The sequence below is a fragment of the Gopherus evgoodei genome, chromosome 22, assembly GCF_007399415.2.
Source record: "Gopherus evgoodei ecotype Sinaloan lineage chromosome 22, rGopEvg1_v1.p, whole genome shotgun sequence".
Lineage (NCBI taxonomy): Eukaryota > Metazoa > Chordata > Testudines > Testudinidae > Gopherus > Gopherus evgoodei.
Genome location: NC_044343.1, coordinates 1,417,748 through 1,431,177, shown reverse-complemented (window position 1 = coordinate 1,431,177; position 13,430 = coordinate 1,417,748). Strand labels below are relative to the sequence as shown.

The window sequence follows — 13,430 nt, the reverse complement described above, 5'->3', positions numbered from 1 at the left end:
GGATTTATTGATGAGGAGGGTTCAAATTAGGAGGCCAGTGGCTGGAGTCATGCTATCAGCTGGGGCCTGACAGGGCAGGTATCCTGCAGCAGGGGTGGTCTACCCCCTCCCGCACAGCACCCATCAGAGCCGCCCCATTGCTCTGGGCTCCAGCGCCTGCAAGTCTGGCTTCCATTTCCCGGGAGTGAATGGGGAGAACCGTCCCCTGCCGGCCTCTCCAGATCCAGTGAGGGGCGGGCCAGACTCTGAGCTAGAGCTGAGGGTGAGACCTGTCCAATGCATGACAAGCCCTGACCCACACCCCCTTCTTTGGTTACAGGGGAAGGCCCAGGGCCAGCCGGAGCAGAGGCCAGGATGCGCCGGAGTCGGACAGCCCTGTCCTTCCTGAGCATGGAGGTGAGTGGCTGGACGTGGCAGGGGTGAGGCACCCCACTGGGAACCCAGCTGGCCAAGCGGAGTGGATCACGGTCACACTGCAGCCCAGATGGCACCAGGGGTGGCTTGGAACTATAGCCCAGATGCTGCAGGAAACAGCCAGACTGGGCCCCAGTGCAGGGAGGGGAAAAGAGTCGATGGTGCTAACAGAAGGAGTGGGGGCTGGTGTTGGGAAGGGGAGACCCGGCTGGGTTGTGGGGCCCATAACCCCTACCCCAGGGGGAGGGCGGTGCGAGTGTCAGCGTCGAACCCCCCTGGGCTGGGGGGAGGGGCCTCTGGCTGTCATGTCCCTGTGGCCCAGCTGAGACCAGCTCCAGCTCGTGTCCCCCACCCAACAGAGGCAGCCAGGGATTGATGAGCTTTGCGGCATGTGCCAGGGCAGAGAGCAAGGGCGGCTGGGAACCTCCTCGGAGCAGCTGTCCCCAGCTGCGCCCAGCCCCTGCCTCAGGAAGGAAGGAAGGAAACGTTCCCCATCTCACGGCCTTTGCTGACACCACCAAGGAAGCGTTCGTCCCCACACTGAGCGCCAGCCCCAGCCGGGACAGACAGTGGCAGGTGCATTGGTGAGGAAGCAGCAAGGAATCCTGTGGCACCTTATAGACTAACAGACGCTTTGGAGCATGAGCTTTCGCGGGTGAATACCCACTTCGTCGGATGTATGTAGAGACAACCCACGAAAGCTCATGCTCCAAAACGTCTGTTAGTCTATAAGGTGCCACAGGATTCCTTGCTGCTTTCACAGATCCAGACTAACACGGCTCCCCCTCTGATACTTGATGAGGAAGCTCATGACAGCTCCTCCTTTCACGTCCATCCCAGTCTCATAAGCAAACCGTGGCATGTGGGTCGAGATAAAATGACTGAGGTGTGTGCGTGACTGGCCAAAAGACAGAACTTCAGGGGTTATCCGTGGTTCGCTGTCTAGCTGGGAGGTGCATCTCGTGGGTCCCACAGAGGCCAAGCCTGGCTACTTTCATTAGTGACGTGGATAATGGAGCGGGGAGTCAGCTGGTAAGAGCTGCAGATAACATCAGGCAGGGAGGGGTTGCAAGCACTTGGGAGGACAAGAGACTTGGAGACTTGGACGAACTGGAGAATTGGTCTGAATCCAACAAGATGCAACTCCATAAAGACAAGTGCAAAGAGCGTCACTTAGGAAGGACAAATCAAATGCACAGCTACTAACTGGCGAGGTGGGAGTGCTGCTGAACAGGAGCACAAATTGGATGAGTCAGTGATGTGATGCAGTTGCGGAAAAGGCTAATCTCATTCTGGGGTGTATTGGCAGGAATGCTGGATATAAGACATTGGAGGAATTTGTCCTGGTTTACTCGGCACTGGCAAGGCCTCAGCCGAGTCCTGTGTCCAGTTCTGGGTGCTGCACGTTAGCGAAGATGGGGACAAATGGGAGAGAGTCTGGAGGAGAGCGACAAAGCTCACCACAGGTTAGAAATCCTGAGGTTAAAAAACCTGGGTGTGTTCAGTCTGGAGAAGAGCAGGCAGAGGTGGGACCTCGTGACAGTCTGCAAATCCGTGAAGGGCTGATCTAACCAGGACGTGGCCAACTGATCTGCGTGTCCACTGCAGGTGGGGGCTCAGGCTGCAGCCAGGGAGCAGGGCCGGCGCTACCATTTAGGCAGCCTAGGCAATCGCCTATGGCGCCAGAATAAATGGTGGGTGCCGTTTTGCCGGAGGGGGTGGCAGGCGGCTCCGGTGGAGCTGCCGCAGTCGTGCCTGCAGACGGTCGGCTGCTCACGCGGCTCCGGTGGACCGCCTGCAGGCATCACTGTGGCAGCTCCACCGGAGCCACGGGACCAGCGCACAGGGCGGCGAAATTGCTGTCCGCCTAGGGCGCTCAAACCCCTAGCGCCGGTCCTGCCCGGAAGATTTAGCTTAGAAATGAGGAAACGCTTTCTAAGGCTGGGAGCTGAGCCCTGGAACAGGCTCCCCAGGGGGGTGGTGGAATCCCTGTCTCCGGAGGGTTTTAGGACCAGGCTGGACAAGCCCCTGTCAGGGTGGGTCTGGGTTTACTTGATCCAGGCCCAGTACAGGGGGCTGGGCTTGGTGACCTCTTGAGTGGCTCCCAGCCCACAATTTCTGTGATTCTATGTGATGAGCAAATCCTGGGGCCCAGGAAATGAGGGGTGGAGAGAACCCTGGTGCTGTGGTGGTGGCTGTGGCTTGGTGTGACGCAGGAGGGAGCGGGGTGGATTGACCTGGGAATGTTGTTTAGTTTTACTGGGGCTGTCTGCATGGGGGATGGGAGAGCAGGGGGTGACTTTAGGTGAGGGATGGTACCTGAGCCTGTAACCTGAGCCAGGAGGGGTGTGGGGAGAGTCGACACCTTTGCTGGAGAAATTGGACCAAGGAAGAGAGCCTGCTGGAGGGGTTTTTGGTTTCAGTTTTGGGCTGGCTTGGAAGAGGCAGGGAACCCCAAGTCTGGGGTCTAAGATCCTTGGCCCCCGGAGGGACCTGGATGAGGGGTCCTGGTTGTACCTACAAGCCCTGCTTAGGACTGTGTTCCTGTTGTCTAATAAACCTTCTGTTGTACTGGCTGGCTGAGAGTCACGGTGAATCGCAGGAAGTTGAGGGGTGCAGGGACCGGACTCCCCCACACTCCATGGTACTTGGGGTAACAGCTTCCTCTCTGCACTAATGGGCCTCTACCCTCAGGCCCCATGCACTAGTGACTTACGGACGTGTGAGCATGGCCTGCAGGCTGGCTCTGGCCGGCATGTGGTGTCTGGCTTGCTCTGCGGTACCGCGCTGCAAGCTGGTGGTTAAGGTGCCCGTGCTACGTAGAGCCTGGCAGGGGCCAGCCCAGCGCTGCGGTTTGGCCTGACCAGGGTGGGGAGCCTCCTCTCACAGCCGCTGCACTCAGCTTGGCTTGCTCAGTGCCTGCTGGGGGCCCCACCAGGTCCAACTGAACACACTTGTCTGCCTGATTAGAGATTTAGCACCAGCTCCTGCTGCTTCATTAACCTGAGAGGCCTCCTAATGCGAGAGCTGCTGACCCTCAGCCTCGTGCTGCAGCGAACAAGCCCCAGCGTGCTCTGGCTGCACCTCCGTCTCCGCTCCAGTGCCTTTCGGCTGGGGGGCATTCGAGCACCTGGACTAAAAGCCACTTTGCTTGTTTGGATCCTGCGGTTCCCTGGTTACGGCTCAAGGAGCCAACGTGCAGCAGGCGGGCGCCACTAGCCAGCTCCCTGCCCACTCGCAGTCTGTAGGGCCCCGGCAGGGGCAGGAAATTCCCACTGCCTTGGTATGAGCCCAGTCCTGCAGCGCCCACAGGGCCCCTCGCACACCGAAGTGGTGCTAGGACCTGGGTTCTCCCCTCGCCCTCGCTGGAGGAAAGGCAGCAGCATCCCCAGCACAGGGAGTCAGCTATGGAGCTCCCTTGAGATGATCACTACCCGAGCTAACCGGGATTAGAGCACTCAGCGGGAGTTAATTACACCCCAACGGGTGGTTAATTATTATCATTCCTGGGATAATTGTACTTTCGGCCCCAGAGGAGTTTTCCACTGTGCTAGCCACCTCCGAGGCTGGTGCCTTGTGACCCCTGACTCAGCTCTCACCACCAGGCCCTGCTTTGCCCTGGCATGGGGGGCAGGCTGGGGGAGTGGGGAGAGGCTCTCTGAGGCATGCCAGTGGATCACGCTTGGTAGTGTGTGGGATGCACCGTGCTGGCACCGTGCTCGGCCCAAAACATTCCATTTAAAAGCTAAAAATCTTCAAACCCTCGCTGCCCTCAGCCAAGATTTTACCCTGAAAAGGTAGACGGGCCAGGATCTCCCTGGAGTCCCCAGACAGTGCTATTGCCACTGATTTTCTATAGAAGGCGCCCAGATACCCTGGTGATGGGTGATGGGATAAACCTCTTGGCTGGAGTGAGAGAGCCCAACCCACTTGTTTCGGGACTGAGACACCCTCCCACTGCATCATGGGGGGCTCCCTCCCAACCCGCACAGCAGCTGTGTGCCCCACTATGCCCAGGGCCTGGGCGTCAGTCTGCTGCCTCGCTCCGGCCCTGCCTTACTCCAGAAGCTCTTTCCTAAGGTGCCAGGGTGCTGCCCAACGTTATTCCTCCCTGTGCCTGGACTGGGCTCCTTACTCACCATAGCTCAGCTCGGCTCTGCATCTGAATTGGAGCTGGCTGCACGATGCCCTGACCCTTACCCGAGCCCTCCTTGCTAACGGGGAATGTCCCTCTGGCCATTAACCGCCTTGGTGCAGCAGAGCTCGTGGCACAGGGAAAGGACATCTTCTCAGAGCGAAAGGGAGGGGCATGATCCAGTGAGCCGTTGCCAAGCGAGACCTCCCTGTGCTGGCTGGCCTGGGTCCAGGAAAGCAGCCCCTGTGCACAGGCTGCGGCCCCAGTGTGGGGGCGGGCAGGGGCTGCGTCATCACACGCCACCGTGAAAAGTCAGCTGCAGCGTGTAGCTACGCGGCTCAGTGAAAGGGGGCACAGCTTGGACGAGCAGAGAGTCCTGTAGGATCAGTACTTGGGTTTGTGTTCTTACTCCCCTAAGCCGGGCCACCCCGTCTCCACCGCTGTTTCTAGCTGTACTGGGGGGTACGCAGGTTTGGGCACTGCCCACTTAAACAGCCTGCAGCATAGACCTAGCTGAGAGCTGTGGTGCAAAGCGCGGGTCAGGTACACACCTACCATTGCCCTCTGCTGACGGCCCCGGTCACTCCCCTGCGCTGAGGAGCTGCCCCCAGAGCCTGGAGTGGAGGGCCTGGACTTTGGGCCAAAGTCTGCCCCATCTATGCACAGCAGGCTGGGGGTCTCTGCCTCCAGCTGACCGTCTCTCTGGAGCTGCCTCTCCCTTTCCTAGCAGGGCCTTTACTTGCTCTCCAGTTACATCGCTGGCTACCAGTACCCTGACCCCTGCCTTGTTCCCCTGGTGCCCCCCAACGTGGGGAGGTGTGTTCAGCCCTTTGCACATGCAGCACCCTCAGGATATGAGCCTTTCCTTGTCGTTCGCATTCTTTAGCCTAAAAAGGGAAGAGGCTGAAATGTCCTGGTCTGGAGGCATCTCACGGCTGGGTTAACAGCAGGGCCCTTCTCCGGAGCTGAGGACGGGACAGGAGGCAGCTGGAACAGAGCGTCTCACCCTGCAGCAATGACTCATTAACGGGGCAAAATCAGCAGCGCTAGGCCCCACTGGCCAGGCCCCCACTATGGCCCAGGCCTCTCTCATGAATTACGGTCATCCATCTTCACCGGAACAATGGAGCAGATGTGACCCATGTCTGCCGGCACCTCTCCTGCAGCCCCCCAGCTCTCTGCTGCTCTGACCGGGGCTCAGACCCCCAAAGCTCCTACGAATTAATGTCCCAGTAGCAACGAAAGGCCCCAGCCCAGACAGGGGCCCCACTGTGCTTGGCACTGCACCCCCTTTGCTGGAAGGGCTGCTGACCAGCTGGAGGCGGGGAATGGCACAGAGAAAGGAAGGGACCTGCAAGGTTAGTGACAGAACTAGGAACAGAACCCAGGTGTCCTGGCTCCCTGCTGGCCCCTAGACCAGGCCCTGGGTTCTTGGGACAGCCCTAGAGCCCCCTGCCACGTGCCCAGCGCTCCAGACTTAGCCCCTGGCATAGGAGGATGAAAGCTTTGACCCTCTGAGTGCTGGAGGGGTTTCTTGGCAGGGGAAGGGCAGTCTGAGGTGAGATAGTCACTGAAGCTCCTGGGCCTGCCCCCACACTGGGGAGATGCAGCCTGGCCTCAGCTGCCCTCGCTGAGCCCTGTGTCAGGCCGCCAGCCACCATGCCTGTCTCCAGCCCAGCTCCTGTGGCGAGGCAGAGTCCTAGGAGCTGCGAGCTGGCTGGCCGCGGCTGAGGAGAGCCCTGCCGAGTGGCTAAGTGATGGGCTCAGTGTTCTGAGGCCCCCTGACAGTGCTGACGCCATCAATCAGCAGCGGGTGCTGGGCAGTCCCTTGGCTCTGACAGGCCCTGGCATGTCAGGTAATTCAGATGTTCAGTGCCAGGCCATGAATTCAGCCGAGGGCATCATTAGCGCTGAGCAGCTGCAGCCGCTCCCAGGAGGCCAGGAGCCGTGACTTCTGGGCCGGGGGCCTCATCAGGGCAGCTTGCACTCACCAGATCCTGCCACCCACATGGGCCCCTCTCCCTCTGCAGTGGGGCAAGGGGGTTGGGCTGCTGTGCACCGAGCCCCTGCCTGCAAACACCTCCACGTGTGACCAACGGGCCCGGCTGCTTGTTTGAGGCCTGGGCACCACCACAATAGACGGCACTGCCTGGCGCACTTGGAATGCTTGAGCTGCTTGGGCGTGGGGTCTGCACAGGCCAGTCTCCCTGGAGCCCCTCCAGCTCACCAGCCCCCCGGATCTCCTGGCCAAGCCGTGGATGAGCTCCCAGCAGCCCCTGGCACCCCTGGCGGCCAGAGTTTTGCGTAGACTCTTTGGTCCATTTGCTGCCGAGGACTAAACGGCCTGGGGCTGCTCTGAAAGAGACGATGCTTGCGACTCCCCCCAGCTGTGCGTGCGCACGACAATCGGGGAGTGAGCTGTGCACTGGTCCTGGCCCTGAGCACAATTTATTTGGGCATAAGCTTTCGTGGGCTAGAACCCACTTCATTGGATGTATGAAGTAAAAAATACAGGAATAGGTATAAATACATGAAAGGATGGGGGTGTTTTACCAAGTGTTTGGTCAGTCTAATGAGAGAAATAAATTAACAGCAGGATACCAAGGAAGGAAAAATAACTTCCTCTAAGGCTCATTCTTGCCCTAATTTATCTTATATTAATAATAATAATAATGCATAAAGAGAGGACTGGAGTAGTGACTGGGCACAATGAGCCCCTGCTCCCAGAAGTAAATGATGGAGTCAGAATATCAACTTTCATTTTATATACATCGGTGTGTTTCTAGAAGAGCTTGAAATTATAGTGTGTTAACAAGGCAGTGACTCCTACCTGAGCAAAGGGAGGAGCAGCAGTTGCTGTAACCAGGGAAGAAGCAGCCACCTGGCCTCATAACCATCACCAGCAGAAAAGAGGTCCTAGGTGCTGCTCCGTGGTGGGGAGATGCACGCTACAACTGAGCCCATGGCTTGGGGTCCTGTGCATGGGTGGGGTCATTACCTTGATCCAGCCCTGAATAAAGTTAGCCTGTGATTCTGTAAGGCTATTTGCTATTCTCTGGGTTGTGCACCAAGATAAGAATGAGAATATCTAGCCTCCATTTCTTTCCCAACTACCAACTCAAATTAAATAAATAAATTTTCATGAAAAGCAGCAAAACCACGCTGATTTATCAGATGTCATTTCTGAGGCCCTGAGCACAAGCAGGGCACAGGGCTACTAGGCGTGGGGGTGAGGGAGAAGCCTGACTCCTTGTCCCTCCACGGCGGAGTGGTGGGGAGGGAAGCAGGGCGGGGCTCCATTCTGGGCCCAGCAAAACACAGCTAGACCTGCCCTTCCTTTTGTGGGAGCCCTGCTCTGTGCAGGGGCTAGGAGCTGGGAAGCGGGACCCTGGCAGCAGCAGCCAGTCAGGCTGGGAACGCATGCCATGGTGGGAGAAGCAGGAATAAGGGTTCAGAAGCCAAGTCTCCTCTGGTCTGGATGTAAATGAAACCAGGGTCTGGATGTAAATGGAACCAGCTCTGGGGCGAATTAACCCATCCCCTGTTGGACCCCCGGAGCGAATGGCTGGTGTTCGTTTGGAGCCTGCGTGTGTCTGGCTGAAGGGAAATGCAGGAATATTTTAAAAACTTGCTTTTAATCAAGAGAGAAACAAGGAAGTTTTACAAGAAGGCACAAAATTGCTCTAACGCTGCTGCGTGAAATGCCTGTCTGATCATTTGCAAAAGATTTCATTGTTGCTGCTTTCATGACGCCTGACAGACAGCTAGAGAAATAGCTGTAATTGCAGCCTGCCTCTTGTGGGGCTTGGGCTCCAGCTCTGCACTCCAGCTGCTGGAGGGGAGACAAAGCAGCCATGAAGACAGCGTCTCCATCACCCACTAGCACACACAATATTTTGGCAGATTTCCTGTCACTTGTCTGCTTCTCTGTCACTGTCTGTCAGGCTGGGTTAGGGAGCCTGGGGAGTTGCATGTGCCCCTCCCCTGTGTTGATGAGACAGGTGAGGCAGGGACGCCAGCGCAGCACCCTGGCACTGCAGAGTCGGGTGTAGCTGTGTCCCTGGCGATGCCAAACCCCAGTGCCGCAGACCCCAGAAGCGAATAGAGCTGTTTGCACCACACTGACCCAACAGACATTCTAGGCATCAGCGTGACAATCCTGGACTCCTGTGACAGGTTCCAGGGCTGTGGAGTGCCTGGGGGCCGAGCCTATGTGGGGGCTGGGAGCAGGGCTGATGTGTGTGGGGGGGTTGCTATGGGGAGTTTGGGGACAGAGCTGATGTAGTGGAGTTGCTGTGGGGAGTTTGGGGGTAGAGCTGATGTGGGTGCTGGGAGCAGGGTTGATGTGGGGCGGGGTGATGAAGTGGCACTGTTCTTAACGTTTCCTCTGAATACTGTGTAGGTGCCTCAGTTTCTGGCTGACCCTCTGTCTCCTGGCAACTAATGGCCCGAGCCCTTCCCCCCCCGCAAGGGGATGCTAAAGGTGGGGGAGAACAAAGAGCTCAGGTGACCTCCTGGCCCGGGAAAGGAACTCAGCAGAGGAGGAGGGGCTGGAGGGGGTTTCAGTTTGGAGCTGGCTGGGGACGGGAAGTGAGGGCAGACGGGGTTGTCTGGTTCGCTGGGCCTCAGAATGGACCCAGCTGAGGGGTCCTGTTCTCTGTACCTACAAGCTCTGTTTTAGACCCTGTTCCAGTCATCGAATAAACCTCTGTGTTACTGGCTGGCTGAGAGTCACGTCTGACTGCGAAGTGGGGGTGCAGGACCCTGTGGCTTCCCCAGGACCCCACCTGGGCGGGCTCGCTGGGGGAAGTGCACGGAGGGGCAGAGGATGCTGAATGCTCCAAGGAGAGACCCAGGAGGTGAAGTCGTGTGAGCTTCTTGCCCTGGAGACAGTCTGCTCCAAGGGAGAGGAGGCTCCCCAAAGTCCTCCCTGGCTTTGTGGGGAGCAGTTCCAGAGCATCGCCCGGGGACTCTGTAACGGGGGACGGGTTGCTGTGGGGAGTTTGGGGGCAGAGCTGATGTGGGGGCTGCGGGGGTCACAATGAATCGCTGAGCAGGGGGATGAGCACAGTGGGGTTCCGGTGACCCTTTCTGGCTCCGTCTTGTGGTGGGCGCGAGGCCCTGCTCCTGGGGCTGTTTCACTTGCTGAGGCAGGCTGGGATCATGGAGTAGATGTGACCACTATTGTCTCTCTACCCCAGGGGCCCACTGCACCCACACACACCCCCGGCTCTGGTTTTCCATGCCTGCTTCACTTTCCGTGCTCCCGGTCACGGCCTGGGGCATGTGTCAGGGCAGGTGCTTCTCACACTAGCAGGAGACCTTGGCCTGGGACCTGGGGAAAGGGCCAAGGTGCTGCTCCAATACCACAACACCCCCCTCCCGCCACCTGCCTGTCACTTGCCTGGAGTTCAGGGAAGGAGCCAGCTGCCCTGCTGAAATGCCGTCATGCCACAGGGCCGGCGCTGCTGCTGCTGGCACGGGCTGGTGCTGCTGGTGGCAGCTTCTCAGGCCTGCAGGAGAAAAAACGTCTGCTCAGGGCTGGGACTGAGCAGGGAGCGGGAGGGGGGTTGTTCACCCTTTTTTGCCAGCACACAACATAAATAAACCATCAGCCTCCTCGCACGCTCACACCCACACCCTTCCCTCGTACCTCCCTCCCCTCACATCTCACACACACTCCCAGTCCCACCCTTCCCTCACGCTTCAGACAAGTTGGGGGGGGTGCTTGCTGCCCACCTCTCCTCCTCCCGCCATTGCCTTCCTCTCTCAGTGGGGCTGCTCAGACCAGCGCTAGTTCTGTTCCTCTGCTAGGATTGGAACGAGCCTTTCTGGGCCATTGACCAGAGACACGAGCTGCACATCCAGCTATTGCAAAGGGCCTTTTCCTTCCAGCAGCTGCTGCTCCGACTGGGTCTGGGGAAAGGCTGAACAAAGTCCCGGGGCAGGTGACAGCCCTGGGTGGGCTGGAAGTGAAGGGTTTCCTTCAGCAGCTGTTCAGAGATTGCTAATTAATGGCTTTATTTCTCCTAATTATGTTTAAAGGCTTCCCCAGCCCACTAACCATGTTAGGGCAGGGTGAGGCCAGCAGCTGGGAATCCTGTCTCTGCTTTTCAGGCCATCACTCTAAGTGCAGCCGTCCAGAACAAACGCTTCCAGTATTTGCCCTGCCCTGTGACTGCAAAGGGCGAGGGCAGGTCGCGTTCCTGGCTCCCCGGCCAGCCTGTTATTTATAGCCAGGGCCGGGCCATGGGAGGGGGTCCCTGGAGTAGCGCAGTGGGAGCAGGAGCTGGGAGTGGCTGGGGGCGGGGGCGGGGGGCAGTCCTGATGTTGGTGTGCAGAACAGAAAGGGGAACAATACTGAATGGCCAATCTGAGCCAGCCCCGACCCCAGCACAGGGCTGGGCACCCTCAGCTTCTGCCGGCTTCCCTGGCCACACAGGACAGTCTGCACCCTGCAGGATTAGGCCTGAGATCGGTTCCAGAATCACAGGCACCTCTGGGCTTGGGTGGGGGGAGGACACGGGCACAGCCCCTGTGCATGTGACTAGGTCCTTAACATCTCCCTGCCAGCGTCAGGCCAAGGGTTGGCCTGGGTGCGACTCCCCTATGCACTGGGGATTGCAGCGGGAAGGGAATTTGGACCCTGGCTTTTCATGGCCTTGCATTAAGGACTCTCCCACCGTCACTGGGTGGAGCCAGGGCTGGGCTGCCCCTGCTAGGGTGGCTGTGGGTGACTCAAGCCGGCTGCTTGGCCTCGGCATGCAGACTGGCATGTGCTGTCTGTGCGGCGAGGTGTGACTGGGCTCAGGGTTGGAAAGATTGCGTGGCACATGCCCAGATGCTGGTGATGGGATTGCTGGACCTGTCGGCCTGAAAGTGGGCTAATGAGCCTGGAAGCGGCAAGTAGCCCAGGGAGGGGAGATGCAGCTGCACCTTTCTGCACCAGCCTGTGGCATTTCCAGCAGAGTCAGGGCCTGAGCAGAGCCACAACTATGCAGCCAGCCACCCTTGCTCCGCTGGCACCGCAACTGTAAATTAAATGTGAAACTAGCTGTCTCCGTGGAGCAGCGCCCGGCGCAGTGTCTGCTTGGTGCGGAACAGCACCAACAACGACTCGGTGCTCAGGCCCCAAGCCTGCCATGGGAGAGCCGCAGGCAGGGCTGTCCTCCGGGGCACGGCCACGTTGCGGCTTTGTCTGGATATTCCCCACACATGGGAGGGGGCTGACCCACCTTCGTCCAGCTCCTCATCTGTCCATTTGTCCCAGTGCAAAGAGAATTTAAAACACTTTGCGAGCAAAGTTCCATCCCAGACCCACCCATCTGCAGTGACCTTATATCTGTGCACTCCCTGGGGTCGCTTCTTAAGGGAAGGGTCCAGGCAGGCTGAGTTAAGGGTGTGCAGCATGGGAAGTGTCCCCAGAACTCCCAAGGGGAGTGGGGGGCTCATGGGTCTAACACCCAGGCCAGTAGAGCTAGCAGGCAGCTGACAGCGCCAGGCTGCCACCCAGCAGCAGTTGTAACCACCGGGTGCTCCACTTCCCAGGAGCTGCTGTGGATACAGCCAGGGAAGTTCTGCCTCCAGGATTTGACAGGGAGCAGCTCCAGGGGCCTGACTGGCTCCCTGCCCTATACGAACCCCTCGGCTTCGCCCAGCCTCAGGTTTGCGCCTGCTCTGACTGGTGGCCCTGACGGCCTTGGGTGGGATCCTGGCAGTCTAAGGGCAGGAGGAGCCCAGGGCAGCGCTGAGCCTGCAGCCTGAACGCACATGAAGGAAGGTTTGCGTGCGGTTTGCCCCTGGTGTTGTGAAGGGCCGTGGAAGGGGTTCCCCCTCTTCTCTGCTCAGGGCTGGCTGCCCCGCTTGGCTGGCAGCTGCTCAAGGCTCCCAGTGGCCTTGGTTCCCTGACTCAAGAGCAGAGAAGCAGCCTCTGAACTTCATGCTCTAGAAAGCTGCTCCCTTCCAGCCTCACACCGGCTCGCGGCCCTGCGGGAAGCTGTCTCCTGCCACGGTGCGTGCTTTCTGCCTCGCTGCATCTATCACTGCCAGGCTGCCATCAGCTTAATTAGCCACTGAGTTTGTTCTTATACTTCTTTTTGTAGTTAAAGGAATAGTCCCCCAGACATCCATCAATGTGGCAGCAGATGCAGCTTGCTGTAAGCTGGCTGCAGGTTTGTTAAACAGAGTGATTTACTGGCACCAGGACGGTGTCATTGCAATTAGCATTGTAAATAAGAGCTAATTAATGTCAACCTCTTACAAGGGTCCTTTGCAACCTGCAATGTGTGCAAGGCTAGTGCTCCTTCCCAACAACCATCCATCGCAGCTGGGACCCCGCACAAGATCAGATACCCCTTCCCACTTCTCAGCACAGCAGGAGTGGTGAGCCGAGCAGGGCAGGAGGACTTTGCTCTGGCCTTTCTCCCAGGAGGAGCTCCCAGCAGTCCTCACTACCGCCAGCCTGGTACTGCACTCAAAGGAGCATTCTGTGTTCAGCCTCATCGAGACACACAAAGAGAAACTGATCACAAAACTCAGCATTAATAGTAACTTAGGACAAGTGACCATGGTTGGATCACATCTATGATACGCAAGCAGAATAAAGCCTAGATCAGTGATACGCATACCTGGTGATTTAAAAAGGCCAATTTCACAAAGCTGAAAGCAATTATGAGCCAGGTCAGCTGGGAGGAAGAATTTAACCAGAAGAATGTGAATGATAATTACGACTTGTTTAAGCCACATTACTACAATTGAGAAATAAGACATATTGGTTTGAAAAAAATGGTTTAGAGGGGAAACAAAGTCAGTTAAGGGGAAATTGATAGTAATGAATATAAATCAAAAACTAGGAAGTGTAGAAAATTGATACGGGAAGCAA

At 57.9% G+C, this 13,430-nt stretch overlaps 1 protein-coding gene across 2 annotated transcripts in view; it reads left to right on the top strand.

Annotated features, from left to right (window-relative positions):
- Positions 1 to 13,430, top strand: part of PDE4C (phosphodiesterase 4C) — a 98,234-nt gene that overhangs the window by 3,887 nt on the left and 80,917 nt on the right. For both annotated transcript variants that reach the window (XM_030540346.1, XM_030540347.1), the window contains exon 2: positions 320 to 396. In XM_030540346.1, coding sequence (XP_030396206.1) covers positions 320 to 396 — 77 coding nt within the window. The remainder of the gene's footprint in view (positions 1 to 319; positions 397 to 13,430) is intronic.